Consider the following 16,601-nt stretch of genomic DNA (forward strand, 5'->3'; position numbering starts at 1 on the left):
CAATACTGCCACACCAGACAGACACAGACTGCAGTGACAGGCTGAAGAGAAAGTGAGCATCCAAGCCAGGGCCCTCAGTTTGACCGAGTGTTGGTCATATTTCAAAGAGAACTCCAAGTGGCAAACATAAAGATACCTGCCTTATGGGAGTGGAACGTCCACTCGGGCCCTGCTCCAATGTTACTTGGCGCATCGAGCTTTCAGCCTCTCCTAGCTGCTGTTCCAGACCGATCTCCTTGTATTCTTGCCCTCCTCAGCTCTCTACTCTAACAGCATTTTACCCATAACTCTGAGCACTTGTGCTTCATTCTCTACTAGTGCGAGCCAGGTGTCTTGACCCTCCTAAGCCGAGTAAGGATTTGTAAATTCACAGGCCCACGCCTCTGTCCACTGGACATCTAGAACATTTATTGAACCAAAGTTTTTCTTGTCGCCTTCATTTCTCAACCAACAAGATGAAAAACAATGCACTGGAGAGACAACTGGGCCCTTCCTTTTCTGATGTCAGGCACAATCAAGTTCCACACCCATTCAAACTCCGACATATTAGGGGAAAAGCAATGGAGACAGCCCTGAGCTCCTGCAGGGGCTTGGAGGGCCCTGACCAAGCCAATTCCTCAGCAGGGAGCTTAGTGCTTAACTCTCAGGAGGCTCCTTCTTGCTGGTCGGGGGGGCAGGAGCAAGGAGCTGCACACCCTTCCCCACCCCCAGGCAGGTCTGCAGTTGCTATAGCCAGCTCTAAAGCCGGTGGCTTTTCCTGCTGGTTTAGGGACTGGATTCGAGCACAAATTATAGGGTCTCACCAAAGAAGTGGCCAAGAAAAGGAAGTTATTTTAGGCCCTTGTATGGTTCAACAATTCAAATCTGAATCCAAGCACAACAGATTTCTACCTGTACAAAGAAAACGGAGCTGAACCCCCAGAGATCGTGTTGGATGGCAAGGTCTCTAAATAGCCCACCCAATTACAAGAAAGCCACTTCAGGAGCTGTGCGAGTGCTCTACATCGAAATTCAAAGAGGGCCACTCTTGTGCCCTCCCCTTAGGCTGGGCTCAATCAGAACTCTCATTTACACCACAGCTGGAGGAAAGGCAAACGCAGCGAGGTGGTACAATGGATACAGTTCCAAGGCTAGGAGTCAGGAAGACCTGAATTCAAATTCAGCCTCAGGCATTTACTAGCTGTATGACTTCGGGCAAGTCTTAACCTCTGCCTCAGTTTCCTCATCTGCAAAACGGAATTATAACAGCACCTGCCTCCCAGGGTGGTTGAGCGGCTCAAAAGAGATAACTGTAAAGCACTTAGCACAGTGCCTGGCATATAGTAAGTGCAAAGTAGACATCAGCAATTACTGTCCTCCTCTGTAATGAACCCCTTCAAGCAGGTAGTGGTAGCTCATTTTATTCATTGATACAGGATATGTACACCAGGAAATATAAAACCCCAATATGATACTGCAACATGGGAATATGCAAACTCAGAAGTACATCCAGTGTCAGACGGAGGTTTTCTTAGATCATCTGGTCTAACCCATTCTTTCTACAGATCAAGCAAGAGAGACGCTTCTGGCCAAATTGTTCCCAAATCACAACGTCCTTCTCTGTGCTGAGGGGCAACAAAGCTGAAGAGCTGAATGCCAACGCCCCTCCCAACCCCAGCCTCTCAGGTCAGCTGGAAAACTACCCACATGCAGAGCACCTGGAGCCTGCGAACGTGCGTGGGCTTCCGGTCACTATTTCAAGAGAACTGGCTGCCTTGGTCATCAGCTGATGGCATTTAAACACAGGATTCTGAGCAGACTGCCTGCCTGAGGGGTCCGGGAGGACACAACCAAGGTAAACAGCCCCAGCTCGACACAACAGAAGGTACAGAAGGGACATTTTAGAGCACCCCAGAATGCGGCACCTGGGAAGGCCCTTAGGTTCAGGTCCCTTCCAGCTCTGCATCCATGACATTCACCACAGTCTAAATCCTTCAGATCTCCCCCAAAAGGCAAATTCTAACCCCTGGGGCATCGCACACCATCTGCACTTTTCTAAGATGCTCTCTTCAGAGAGACGATGTCAGCAGGCCTGCAAGGTCTAAAACCATTTGGAGGGCAACATCTTACATTCAGTCTACAGGGCAACACCTAGAGAATCCACCTATCGAGAAGAGGGAAAATCCCATTCCTCAGAAGCCTTCTAAAAGTATGGCTGGCCACGAGGACGTCCACTGACGGGACACCCGGAAGCTACTTAACAGCCAAGTGGAGCAGTGGGACAGAAGGCATGAGAGACACAACTGCCATGTCGCTGAAGGGGGCCGAGCATTCCCTAATGGATTAGCCTCTGGTCCAGAAGGTAGGCAGGGCCCCTTCCACGAAGGACCAAGCAGAAAACTGCCATCTGCACAGTTTTCATCATGGAGATGCTCACGCTCCCTGTTACTAAGGGCACAGGGAGGCGGCAATCTCTTGGCCTGAACACAGTCTCACAGAAGTGACTAGAATGAGATGAGAGCGATCTCACGGACATTTTCATCACCTAAGTGTCAGAAGTTTTAGAGGTATGGAGTCGAAACATTTCCAGTGTGCTGACTGAAAACAGAACACACTGTCTTTTCTCATCGGCACTCGAGAGGAAACTAACTTCCAGGCAAAAATGTGCCACCCCAGCGTCCCTGCCCTGCCTGCTTCTGAGGGGACAGCCCTGACTGCGTCTGACCTTCCCATCAGCCTAGTCCTCAGAAGAAAGGGGCTTCCCGCCCAAGATGGCAGCCAGGCTTCACTGGAACGACACAGCACAACATCAAAACAGGTTACATTCCCTTGGATGCTTATGAAAGACAAAATGCTTAGCCAGAATAGAGCCACTCCATCAAAACGCCCAGAGGTCAGCCTCCTCTTCTGTCCTCAGAAGCCCTGAGGCCGGCTGTCATGCTAGAGTACTGGCTCCGGGGTCCAAGGGCCAACTTTTCATCCTCCCAAGGCCTTGGTTTTGTCATCTGTAAAAACGGAAGCAGTCCGAGCTGGCTGACAGCTATGACCCAATGATCTCGAACCTACTCTGAGCTCCTTTCTGATGCCAAGCTTGTGACCCGCTGCTCTGTACGATGGTCAGCACACTTTGAAGGGATGTTATCCACCACCTCACATTCTCTGCTCAAATTGCAAATGGTGAAGTCAGGTTTCTGTGCTGGATCAGGAACCACAACGGTAGAGATGTGCCATAAATGGTCAAGTCCACCAAAGACAAATTCAGGTTTCACACTAATCCCCAAACACTAGAAATACACTCATGAACATACAGTTGTCACCCACGACCTTCCCACCAATCCTTAAGTTATTAGCACAAGGAGAACGTTTCAGGCCTCCATGATTCTACTCTACGACAGTGAGGTCAGCCCCGCCTAGACAGGGAGAGGAGAGAAAAAGGGCTGGGGAAGAATTCACTTTGGATAAAACTCTACCTGAACACCTGTCAGATCCACTTCTTCCTCCAAAGCCCCCATAAGGGGAGTGCTGGGCCCGCTAGGACACCACGTCCGCATGAAGGTGCCCAGCTCAGCGGAGCCAAGAGGATGCTTCGGCTATGCCACGGCGGTGCGCCTACCAAGAACATCCACCATACTCTGGATCCCAGGTTTTGAAAGCATTTATTGAGACTTGGGGAGGTGAGGAGCATGACTCATGTGTACTACTTACACTGACTTTGGGCTGGGAAGGCAGAGTGCCGCTTGCCTTCATGGTGCTCACGAGCTTATTAAAGGCGGACATGTCGCCATCTTTCGCCAGCGGCCGAGAGCTGGCCACGGCACTCAGGGCCTCCTCGGAGCGCTCGGCCAGGAAGGGAGGGCCACTCTTCCCTTGCTGGTCCACCCGCAGGCCTTTCAGCCCAGCTTCCACCTCTTCCACCGAGAGCACAACCCCTGAGTGCGCTGCGGAATGGACGGAGAAAGAAAAACGGTCTGTCAGCAAATGCTAGGCCACTAGTAAAGCGCATGGTGTGGGCTCTCTCACCCAGTCCTCCCCACACCAGTGGGAACCCCACTAATGAGAAAAAGGTGAGAGGTTCTCTCTCTCTCCCAGTTAGAAACAAGCACAACAGTGACCCCTCTTAGGGACAAACCTGCCTCGCCCAAGTCCTGCTCTTGGTGGATGGGGGCGGGGGGGGGGGCGGCCTTGGATAAGCCGGATGAGGAACCACAACAGTGGAGATTTGTCATAAATGTTTAATTCCAAAACAGTCTCCCCTGACTCTTCCACTAGCTAAGGGTAAGTCAATTGAGGCTCCAGTGACAGCTTCGGTTAGAGCTCTTCTCCTTCCGTAGCACCAGCACCACCAGGCCTTGTCTGCCCCTGGCATCTCAAGCTATCTTCAATTAAAGCGCCCCCTCCCCACCCCCATGAAGGGCCACAGGATGAGGGTCAGGTGTCAATCTGCATATTCCCCTGTGGAGCCTGGCACAAGTGGCCCCCTCAAGCCTGCCCCTCCTGGGAACTCACAGCTCTCTTTCAGCTTTTCTTTGTTGGCAGAAAGACTGGAGAGAAGCGGCTTTAGGTCCACTTTGGCCTTCTGAAGCATTTCTAGAATGTCCACTTTGTTTTCAGCATGGTCTTCCAACGGTATAGGAGCAAAGTAATTTCCTGAGTTCTGGCCTGGAGACAGGATCGCTTGTTCCAAACCTGGACGAACAAGGATGAGGAGAGATGGACTAGTGGCACTAGAGGATCGAACACCAATGTTCTGTGTTTGGAGGCTGGGGGAGGCACGGGGGTGGAAGAGCTTCCCAATAAGGGAGGGCCGCATTCCCACAGCCAGCGGCAGCAGAAGCTGGAAGTGTGACTAGGCCATCAGTCGCTGACCCCGAAGCCTCGTGTCACCCAAGGCCTCTTCACCAGAGCACGACTACCTGCCACGTTACCTGCAAGTTTCTCCAATTCCTCATGGGGCGTTGACCCAAGGCTGCTGGAGCGACTTCCCGATCGACTAGGATTTGAAAACCATCTGCTAAATCTGCTGGCGGAGACGGAACCTTCTCCTAGAACATCTTCTATCATCTAAACAGGAGAAGAACACTTTTAAAGAACCGCCCTAGGAAAGGAAGGAGTCAGTGTGCTTGACTGAGATCAGAAAGGGAACTTACTTTGTAACTGCCTCCAGAACTGAGGATTGGCAGCAGCTTTTGAACTTACTTTTCTTCCCCAGAAGCTGCCTCATTTCTGAGCAGCTCCCACGTGGCCACATTTAACCACCAATTCTTTACTTGTACGAAGTCTCCATTTCATACAATGCTCCTTTTTCCCATCCTCTGTCCCCTCAGGCAGCCCATGCTCTCCTCAGGACCGACACAGGGCCAGGCGCGCCCTTCAGGCAATCCCTCCTGGGAACACAGGCTCTGACCAGGAGGGACCTGAAAGTGGGCCCGTGAAGGTCTCGCCATCAAAGTTCGACAACTTCATCCTAGCTGAGGAGCTCAGAATGGGCAGATGGGGAGGCTAAATGACTGTCACTCTACTTAATGTTTTAAACAGAACACCCTGATGCAGGGGCAACTTTTGCCCAAGGAGTCAAGGTGCTAGAGAATGGTAATAGAGCCACTGCCCGTGCTCAGACCTTGTGTGAACCATGGCGGCTCAAGTTAAGCATGACAGCAAGTGGAAGTGGCCCTAAAGAATTCTTCCCTCACAATGAGGTCCTCTCTGAGTCCTAGCCAGGCAAACTGGAAACCGGTTTTGGGTTTAGGAAAGTAGATGTTATACTTTGTATCGCAATCACCCCCAAAGGAAAACTAAAGGAAAGGAGGAAAATGGAAGGAGCTGCCTTTCAAACCAATGGTCAAGGAAGCATTCAGTTCTTATCAAGCAAAGAAAGGTGACCATAAAAAAACTCAAAATTTATGTAATATTTAAAAGCTTTTGCATAAACAAAATAAGTATGGCTAGAACGACAGAGAAGTCTTCAAAGCAAACATCTCAGAGAGATCTGACATTCACCTGATACAGGGAATTTACAAATAGATCACCAAGAGTCACTCCAATGGATAAATGGCCAAAGGCCATGAACAACCTAGAACAAAATGGGGGAGCCATATAAGAAAATGCTCCAAGTTGCTAATAAGAGAGAAGAAAATAAGCTCGGAATTTCATCTCACACCCAAGACAGGCCAAGAGAACAAAAAGAAATGTTTAATGTAGGAGGGGCTGTGGGAAAGAAGGAAAACAAAGACATTGGTGGAGCTATGAATTGGTCTGATCATTCTGGAAACTAATTTGGAAATGAATTAAGCTGTTCATTAAGACATCATTAAGACAGTTCATTAAGCTGTTCAGATCTTCTAACCTAGCAATCCCACTACTGGGACCACTGACCCAAGGAAGTCAGCAAATAAAGATCCTATATAATAAAATATACACAGAAGCATTTTGGACAAGGGTAGTAAAAACGGTAAACTAAGTGAGGGGTAGGGGCATCAACTGGGGAGATGACTGGACAGAGCACAGTATGTGAAGATCATGGACATGATAAGTGATAAATATGAATTCAGAAAAACTTGGGGACATTTGTAAGAAAAACATACGATATGAAAGAAACCGAGGAGACTCCAGAATTTGGGTCAATGCCACTTCAACTAAGTCCAGAAGACCAAGGAGGAAGCATTCCTGGCCTCCTGCTCTGAGGAGAGGTGACAGGTTAGAGGCATCCACCAGCTGCCAGGCAGTTCTCCTTTACTGTGCATCTACCACCAGAGAGGTTAGGGAGGAGCAGGCTGCTAGTGGGAAACGGGAGCGTGGTAAAGACTTGGACAGTCAGGCACTACAGGGGGAAACGGCCCCTTGAATTCACCTTCTCCCCTTCAGGAAAAAAACGATTCAGGGGTTTTCCAGAAACTGAACACAAGACAATTCTGTAATCTGGTCACAAGCTAATTCATGAAACTCACTCACGTTTCCAAACTGACCTTTAACACCTCATCTCTAAGGGACACACGGCCAGAGGATCTAAATTCAATTAAATGCTGCTTTATTTTTAATGGGGGGGGGGGGAGAACCTCCCATCTTGGACAGATTCTCACCCTTCATATTACTTAAGAGTAAACTGAACAATTATTCAGTTCTTGCGTGAGTTAGTCAGTCACCAATCCAATAAGGCCACAAAGTCCATCTCCAGACCCAGATTATGCTAACTCAAATTAATACGGGGGGGGGGGGCTCCTTTTGGTGCTCATATTATATAATCCTACTCCTTGAAAACTGAAATGTAGGATGTTAATTCAAGACACCTTCCCCCCTTCCAAGAAAAAGCAGAATCTTTTTTCTCCAAGAAGTTGCTCAAAACTCAGATTTTATTTTCCACTTGTATCGATCTGACAACTTAGAAGGTAATTATGAACTAGAGGCTCTTACCTTGCAATTAAGATCTAATATCAAAACTACACACCAAGTTTCATAAAAAAAGTTTTCAAAGAGTATGCAAATTCCTGGGCCTGAATGGTCACTGGGGACATAGGCAAAGATAATTCGGGTGCACAGGTGCTGCCCCAAATGGAGCAGCAGCAGCAGAAATAATGTATATAGTGCTTTACAGACAGCACCCCAATGGAGCTTCCTCACAACCCTGGGAGGGAGATGAGGTTATCGTGCTCATTTTACAGATAAGCAAACTGAGGCTGAGAAGCTCAATGACTTGCCCAAAGTCACGCAGTTAACCATAATGAAAACAGCTAGCTGGCATTCCTATAGTGCTTTAAGGTTTGCAAAGGCCTCCCAGACCTTCTCTCATTTGATCCTCACAAGAATCCTGGGACCTAGTATTTCCCATTTGACGGGATTGGAACCCAGGTCTTCCTGACCCTAAGCCTAGCACTGGCCTAGGAAGCCAAGGGCTTCAATCTGTTCTTCTGCCTCCTGATTGTTTCAGTGAGTTGCATGATAATCCAAGAAAACCCCAAAGGGGGCCCGAGGAGTCGGACATGACTGAAAAATGACCGACCATCCCAGCCTAAAGGGAAGGAGGTACAAAGGGCATGGACACAAGGCCAGGCCAGCTCGAACCCCAGACTGAACTGCCCGGCTGAGCCTGCCCAAGACACCCAAACTGGCTCTCCTCACCCCCCCCGTGACCCCCACCTCTCCTGGGCACGCACTGGACTGTTCAGAGGGCGGCCGCCACGCCCTGAGAGGCGAAAGAGACCCCCCCTTTATATTCCGAGGTCTTATCTCCTGAGAGCTCAATTCTTCTTAAACCCTATGATCTGTTACTTCTCTATTTTTTTACAGAATCATCTTTGATTCCGTAAGAAGATAAATGAGACTCTTCTCAGTCCTCTGGCGAGTTGCCTCAGGCTCGGGGAGCCACTTTTCAGAGCCTTCGCTGTTCGGAAGCCCTGCAAGGTCCCCCTGCTCGGGCCAAGGGCCCAGGCCTCTCTCCTCCCCGAGCCTCAGTTTCTTTATCCAGAGCAGCAGGAGGGCCCTGCATAGCCTCTCAAGTACCCTACAAGCTCACAGCTGGGGGAGGAAGGGCGCCCAGGGAGCCCACGAGGCAGGGTCCATGCTGGCATTCTGTTATAGGTGGGAAGCAGGGACGAATGGCCGCTGAGGCTCAGTTACATCACAAGACAGCTGTGCTGGGCTGCACGACGCTCCTCTGTCTTAAGTCATTTTACTTTATCTGAAAAACAAGAGGCGACCTTCATCTCCAGAAATCTGTTTGGAAATGGTCTGTGATTCAGGCAGAACCAAGCCTGGAGGACAGGGCCTTCGCTGGCAACGCCTCTGGGCTGAGAAGAGTGCGGGACTGTCCTGGAAGGGCCCTCCTGCTCTCAGCAAGGCTCGGCTGGGGACTCTAGTTCATGGAGGCTATGCAAAGGCCTAGGGGTCATTCCCTGAAAGACCCCCACTGTTTCCAGTGGGAGGCCAAGACCAAAGATTTTGGTAAAAGAAAAAAAAACAACCCTCCCAACCGCCCACAGATGGCTTCAGCTGAGAAGAGACAGGAGCTGCCTTGGGCAGAAGCCCGGCTGCTGCCAGCCGCCTGGCTGAGCCCCCTGTGCTCCTCACCCCTACTTCCCTGCCCATTCTCTGTTCACACTGCACTCCAGACCTGGGATCAGCTTCCTGAAATTTCTACCTGGCCATCCGTCACCTCGCACTAACTCGTGAGCCCCGGCTTCCCTCACCCGTTGCCCCTGCCATGGCGCTCTGCACACACGAGGTGCTAACAGGAAAGCACACCTGAACAGGACGCCGGCTGACAGCACTCTTCCAGGTCCTGTGGCTAACCACATGGCTGTGCCCACCACCCCAGAGGATGAGCCCAGGCCTGCTGCACTCGCTACTCAAGATTAAACGAGAGAAACATGGTATACACCCACTGACTATGGGAAGACTCAACAAGTAACATAGCTGGTAGCAGCACAGTGCAGACAGCCCTGGGTCTTGAGTCAGGAAGGTCCGAGTTCAAAACCTGCCTCAGACACTTGCTATCTGTGGGATCCCGGGCAATGTGAGGATCAAATGTGACCCCACCTGTAAAGCGTCTCAACGTGCCCACTACTACACGTGTGTGTGTGATGGATGTTCCCGTGTCATGGGAAGGCCGAACAAGGGTACGAAAGAACCACATGAACTGAGGCAGCGAGCAGAACCAGAAAACCTGCCAAGGACAACAGGAAACCGAACAAAAGCCAAACGCCAAGTCCCACCATCCCACCTAGCCCCAAAGGGAGGGGACAAGACTCCTCCCCATCCTGGCTGAGGTGCGCAATGGGACATACGCTGGCGCTCAGTGGGTACCTGCTGGTTTCTTCCCCTTCTCTGCCCTATTCTTCTGCTTCAGGGAACAGCTCTCAGGGAGAAAAGGGGGGGGAGGGAGGTATCTGGGAATGAGGGCAACAGAAAACCAGCACACGAGCTTTTCTTCTAGTTACACGGACCTTCCTTCCTAAGGAGATCTACCTTCCAAGTCTGTGCATCCCAGGAAGCCCCCATGATCTTCTCTCCCAGCTAGGGGTCCCCACAGGAGATTTCACAACCCAACAGCGAGCCAGGTATCCTCTGCCTGACCCGGCTGGCTCCAGGTAACTAGGCCCCGAGGACAGTTCCCAGCTAAATCACCTCATGTGCAGCTGGGGCCAGGGGTCCAGACACGGGAGCCCCTGAGCATCACCGTCACAGGATGGCAGCTCGATCGCTGAGGGCTAATGGTGACAGAGGGAGGGGAGTCTTCACACGGGCTCCTGACTGCATCCCAACATTCCTTTTTTTTTCCCCAGGAGAGGGCGAGGGTCAAGACAGCAGAACAGGTGACTAATTTATCAAGGCTGGTAAGAGGCACAGGAATGGAGAGCAAGCACACAGGTAACCCACAGGTCTTTGTACTGGATGTTTTTGGAACCGCACAAGGTCACCAATCCAAGGAAAGTCTGGGATCTGAGGATCCTTAGATTTTAGTCGAAGTCAACAGGACTGTCTCTCTGATCTTGGGCTACAAAACCATCTGCCTACAGAAGGCCCGATTCCAACTTCAAACCGATCAATATAAACTAACCCAAATAGGCAGAGTCTAACAGCACTGAAAACGTCCATTCTATTGCTTGCAAAGGTCTCACAGTAAGTACAAATAGTCCAAAAGCCCAAATGAAGCAACAGCGTAACAAAACAAAGAAATGTAATAGAAGTGCGGGGGATGCCGAGAGGAGACATTTGCAAAGGCTAGTCCAGCGCTTCCCAAAAGGGGGTGGCCCCGAAGAGGCCTGGACTTGAAACGCACCAACAGGGCCCCACAAATGTTGGAGGAGGGGGTGTTCTGTGGTGAGGCAGTGAAACCTGAGGGAGAGTTAAGCCAAAGCCCCTCCCCTAAAACGTGCTGGCACCAACACCCCCAGGGCAGCATGCAGAACACCAGGGCTCCGAGGAGGGAGGTTTGGGAAACGCTGCACTGGACAGACCACATCCATGTTATCAAACACACAGTGGACGAGGGCTCAAAGAGAATGCGTTCCCACGTGGTTGTAGCCACATGGGTGGGTTCACTCACCGAGGCCAGGCCTGGCACCTTATCAAGGTTAAAGAACTCATTAAAATCAAATTCTCCTGGAGACTGTTCAGGCAGCACTGCTTCCCTGGGCACTTCCTGATCTGCAGCAGGCTCGTGGGCAAGAATGACCTCCACTCCATCCTCTTCCGCAACGCCTCCATTGAATTCTGAAACTATTCCTTAAGGCAAAACCACGAGGACAACAATCAGATCTAATCGCCGAGGTGCAGCTTACTCAACATTCACAGCTCCACCTGCACACAGCAGAGCAAGACTGGGCACCCCGGTGGCCTCGAAGGCCGTCCAGAGTGTTCCCCTCGGCCCTGGCACGGTCAGCATTTACAAGTGGGCGAGAAACATTCTACACAGCTACCAGAAAGCTGCAATGCAAGATTTAGCAGCCTAGGGACTCCACACCAAAGATGGGCCAATTTCCAATAATAGTATTTCTCATCTATACAAATTTAAGCAAGAATTCTAAGAAGCCAGAGCTGCAATCTCCGGACTTCATTACAAACGGGCATGTGAAGACATAAGCCAAAAATCAAGTCACCCTTAGGTCATTGCACAACCCAGCACTACCATCCCTATACATACGGCTGAATATCTAGGAAAATCCTGATACGGTATTTTCTGGACATCACTGGATACCCGCTAACCTGCTTATACACATGTAAAAGCTATCCCTCCAAGGTGGTTAAACATAGAAGGCTTCCTCCCCACAACGGACAGTCTTTGTGGAGTTGACCCTGAGAGGTTTTGGGGGTTTTTTTTGGAGGGGGAACACAGATGGGGGAGAGATGTTGACCAATCACTTCCAAATGAATCCACTCGTTCTTTACAATTCAGCATCATTAGTGTGCAGGTGTATTAGTCACCTGAAAACAAGTCCTCAGGCCCTGCTGAGGTGCCATGACTGCCTTAGCCACAGCAGCCCAGGCACCCATCACACAGCAAAAGTAAAAGTCAAGCATCATAGTACATTCACCTTGCCTCCTTCCCCTGACAGGTTCAGACCCTGACCGACTGGATGAATTCTCTGGCCCTGGAAATCAACATTGCCAATGTTGTCCACTTGCAATAATAATAATAAAAAAAAAAAGCAGCTCACATTTCTATAGCATGTACAAAGTACTTTCCTCATTGTACTTAGACACAAGTATTACACATATCTCACAGGGGAAATGGAGGCCCAGGAAGGTGCTCCAGAAGACAGCTCAGGCCAGGAGACAAGTGCTTCTCCACAATGGCCCTGCAGAAGGGGGAGTGCAAACACCAGCCCCCTTTCAGGCACAGAGCCTAGAGTTCATCAGAAGCACAGAGAGGGCTCCACACAGGGTCCCCAGGTGACAGGGCTGCTCCCCTCCCCCACTCCGCCTCTGGACCCCGAGCCCAGGTCTTTCAACCCTAAACCCAATGCTCCTTCCGCTGTCTGGCACAGCCTACTGCTTTAATTGGTGACCCAAAACTACGCTCTCAGGAGGGTGGGGCAGGGGCAGCCAGGTTACCATGGAGGAAGGTTGTGGTGGATTCACATTATAGACACTGGGCAGGGAACCCAACCCCTCATCCCTCTGCACAAAAACTGGAGTCAATGATGAAACGTGGTTGCTTTCTAGTTCCATAAGAAAAGGATACCGGCCTCAAAAAGGTAGGAACTGGTCTCTCTAGCTAGGACTTTTTTAAAAAACAGAAGAAAAACATCTACATCTTTTTTTTTTTTTTATGAGATGGTGAGACAGGAAGATTTTTATGATCAAGCAAATGGCTTTGTTGTGGTGGTGGTTAAACCTGCTGCTATTTAAAAAATAAAATGAAAAAAGCCCCAGCAAAGAGTGCATGTGTGTTTCTGGCCCAGCTTGATCCTGCCTAGAAAGCAGCCTTGGGGGAAAGCCCAACGGTATGGAGAGTCATCTGTTCAGACAGCACAAACATCCACACAGGAGGCAGGCACAACTGACATAGCTGAGGATTCAGCACCGTGTGGCCTGTGAAGGCCGGGCGGGGACCAGAGGGAAGCTGCTTCTGGACATGTGGGACCCATCATGGGGGGATGAGCACCCTCATCTCAGAGGGCAGAGGGAACGCGGAGCGCCCTCCAAATACTTGTCTCATAGAGCAGGGGGCCCGAGCACCAAGCTGTGATCTAACGTTTAACTAGCACAGACAACCTGATTATTAAGGGAAAAAACATCTCTGAGGCATTAGGAGATGCTGCTGCAAGTCACTGCCAGTTCACCCTTTCCAAGCACTAATGCGTTCGTCTGAGAACAGGAAGAGTGCATTTCAAAGTCGTCTTTTAATGGAACAAGTTTTCCTAGAAGTAATTAGTCATCAGCAAAGGAGAAAAGAGCTAAGCACATGTTGGGAGAGAAGACTGCTATCACGGACACAGAAGGCCAAGAGTCGTCTTTTCTCTAGCCCAATCTTTTGCAGACCTAATTCCATTAGGCACCTACCAAACATGAAAGCGGCACAACACGCCAATGCACAAAAAAGCTAACTCCTTTTGCCTGGAATCTGTGGGGGGCAAAGAAAGCGTGGGCCCCGGCAGAAGAGTCGTAAATTCTCCAGAGAGAACTGAGGGGAGAAGGAGATGCAGATGGAAGCCTGTCAGGGATAAGGGCTGAGCTGAAACAGCCAAGGGGAGGGAGGAATGTGGAGAAAGCCAAGGGGGCAGAGGTCAGCCAATTTCCCAGCCTGGGGAGGTTGGGGAGGGGGCCTCAGGGTAGATGAGGAGCAGCAAGAGGCACCAGCCTCTGCGTCCATCGCCCGGAGGCGGCCTGGAGCAGGGTGCCTCTGCTAGGGCGGCAGTCATTCTGCCAACATCTCGGCAGGAAAGGCAGCTAGGACCCTCTCCTCCCTGGAGGCTAAGCTTCCTTCACTGCAAATGAGGAGAACTTCAGGGCTTTCCCATCTCCCCTGTCTCTGAACAAAGGTCCCTGACAATTCTGAACTGTCAGGGTTCCAATGAGGCTACGCTGAAGCTCAATGACTAGGGGACCCAGGTTTCCCTCCTCTCCACATCAGGGTGGGGAGCATCCCTACTGTGACACCGTGAGGAACCAGACATAAAAATACAGGAAGAACATCAGGTTAGAAGCATCTTGGCCCCAAGATAAAGAGGTAATCTTGGAGATGACAACTGAGCCAGGGAATCAAACCACAAAAGAACAGTCTGCTTCTTCCCTTATCTTGGACTCAAATTCTCATCTCTTATCTAATGGTAGCAAGTTTCATAAAAACTTTCAGAACTCTGTAAAATGAGGAATGGTTTCACAGATTCATGGATAGTGAAGAAGTTTGGTCAAATCAGACACCTCCTAACTCCACCCCCCCCCCCCAAAAAAAGGATCCAGCCATCATATGTCTTCCCTAAATTGGCCAGGGATGCACGGGCTGGACTGGATGGCCCCAGTGCCCGCCAGCTCTCACGCTCTGATGTGACCGAAGGATCTCAGTCCAAAGCCTGGCTTTGGACAAGTCGCTGCCCTTTGCTTCCGTCCCTCCTAGCTCTTCTAACACGTCAGTGCAGAGGACAAGCCACCAAGAGCTGATGGCAGGGCCTCTGGAGGTAATCCACCCACCACAACTTTTCAGATGAGGCAAGTCAGGCCCAAAGGGAGGACGTCAGTGACCAAAGTGATGCAGGGGAGAAGCCAGAGCCCCTGACGCCCCGAGGTGCTGCCTTCCTTAGAGACAAGAGCGGGTCCCAGAACAAATCAAGAGCAGGACCTTGGGGAGCTCAGGGGACAGGCTCCTCGTGAGCTAGCTTCTGAACTGGCGCTGACCAGGTTTTCCCAGCTCTGAACGCTGCCCCCAAAGGCTGACTACCCTCGAGGCCTGGGTCAGGAAAAGCAAGGCTAAGTTTGTGCTAAACAAAGAGCTGCCTTCCACGAGATGGAGATTTCACTGCTTTTCACCCTGACAGCCCTTTAAAGTGGACGCTGCATCTACGCGCAGGTCCCTCCCGGCCTCTGACAAGGGAACTGACCTTCCTTCACAGACAGGGCGCGCCGTCGAGTTCTCTTGCGCCCTTTGTGATCTTCTTCCAGAATCTTGTCATCAAAACCAGTGAGCTCAATGGTCTCGGACTGACTCGTGGGTCCGGCTGAAAACCACTCAGGCTCCTCTTCTGTGTAGGAATCATTTCTTCTGCGCTCCCCAAAGACGCGTTTGCTGTCTCCAAATTCTCTCTGAAAGAATGGAGGAGAAAACAAAGGCATCATAGAGTGACCCTCACGTAGACAGACTGATTTCCACTACTTTCAGCCCCCCAGCCCAGGCCCGCACTTCAAGAGCAGTGTCTAGGGGTAGCTTGGTGGCGCAGTGGATAGAACTCCGGCCCTGGATTCAGGAGGACCCGAGTTCAAATCCGGCCTCAGACACATAACACTTACTAGCTATGTGACCCTGGGCAAGTCACTTAACCTCATTGCCTAGTCAAAAAACAAAAACAAGAGCAATGTCTAGACCCCAGGATCTCGGTGCAGCCCAGAGGCAAACGGCAAGCGACCCCCGGGCACTGACGTAAAAAACCCACCCGGAAACGCTTGTCCTTGTAGTCTCTCTCCCGGTCTCTGCAATCCCTCAGCTCTTTATCCCCACCGCGGTGGTCTTTATAAGAGATGATCCTTCCACTGCCGATCCTACGGCCTCCAAGCATGCGGACCCCGTCACTGTCCTTTTCCAACGGGCTCCCTGATCTCCGGGAGCTGACAGAGGTCGTGACATGACAGCCCCCTCCAAAGCTGCGTCTCTGAGGACTTAGAACAACATCTAAATCGTCTTCTTTTACCCGCTCTCTTGGATCTGTTTAAAAAAAAAAAAAAGGTGGGGAGGGGAACGACAACAGTATCACCCTCCCCGATGGACAAGAAGCACTCGCTGCGGGGCCTGACAGAGGAAAGCAGGGCTACCATCAGTAAAAAAAGGCGTGAAGACGTCCTGTTTTAAATAAAGAGATGGCACAGGTCCTGCCTTTCTTCCCAAGAACATTCTTTAGAAAAACGACTTGTTTTCCTAATGAGCCTCCATGAAACTCGGACCATTAACAAACAACAAGTGTCATGACACAAAAGTTAAGGCTCAGAGTAGTTCTAGCCTTTTCTGTGTCTAGACATTCACTTCCGCTCACTAAGGAAGGCCTCCTTGCTGCGACCACGACGTTAACAGGTTCTTTTTACAAGAAGGTTTTACCTGGAGTGCCTCTTTTCTAGCTCAGGGGAAGAATGGATTCGGGCCAAGCTTTTGAAGGCCTGCCTTATGTCAAAGCAAACCTGCAGCTTTCACTACACCGCATCTACTCTGAGCACTGTAAAATGCTCAGGAAGTGAACTCAACTCATTTATCTGAGGCTGAACGTCTGTGGAAGACACCGCGGCCAAACTTCTAATACAGTGCCTTCTACAGAACCATTTGTCATGACACCAGCAAAGGGGATTCCAAGGCACAGACTACCTACCCAGTTGGATCTGGGCCAAGGCCTCATTCTCCACACCCCCTACCCAAAGAATAAGGCTTGACCCTGGCCACCAAGGATCCAAGCTTGGCCTCCAAGTTAGAGGAATGATTCACACACAGC

The 16,601-nt window shown here is 50.6% G+C and overlaps 1 protein-coding gene across 4 annotated transcripts in view; it reads right to left on the bottom strand.

Moving 5' to 3' along the window:
• The window catches only part of EIF4ENIF1 (eukaryotic translation initiation factor 4E nuclear import factor 1), a 48,916-nt gene that overhangs the window by 14,962 nt on the left and 17,353 nt on the right, over window positions 1-16,601 (bottom strand). For all 4 annotated transcript variants that reach the window (XM_027863865.1, XM_027863873.1, XM_027863880.1 and 1 more), the window contains exons 5-10: window positions 15,561-15,829; window positions 15,012-15,213; window positions 11,018-11,196; window positions 4,905-5,040; window positions 4,486-4,665; window positions 3,685-3,917 (exon numbers count right to left, since the gene is read on the bottom strand). In XM_027863865.1, coding sequence (XP_027719666.1) covers window positions 3,685-3,917; window positions 4,486-4,665; window positions 4,905-5,040; window positions 11,018-11,196; window positions 15,012-15,213; window positions 15,561-15,829 — 1,199 coding nt within the window. The remainder of the gene's footprint in view (window positions 1-3,684; window positions 3,918-4,485; window positions 4,666-4,904; window positions 5,041-11,017; window positions 11,197-15,011; window positions 15,214-15,560; window positions 15,830-16,601) is intronic.

The sequence above is a fragment of the Vombatus ursinus genome, unplaced genomic scaffold (genome assembly GCF_900497805.2).
Source record: "Vombatus ursinus unplaced genomic scaffold, bare-nosed wombat genome assembly UNPS02001287.1, whole genome shotgun sequence".
NCBI classification, from domain to species: domain Eukaryota; kingdom Metazoa; phylum Chordata; class Mammalia; order Diprotodontia; family Vombatidae; genus Vombatus; species Vombatus ursinus.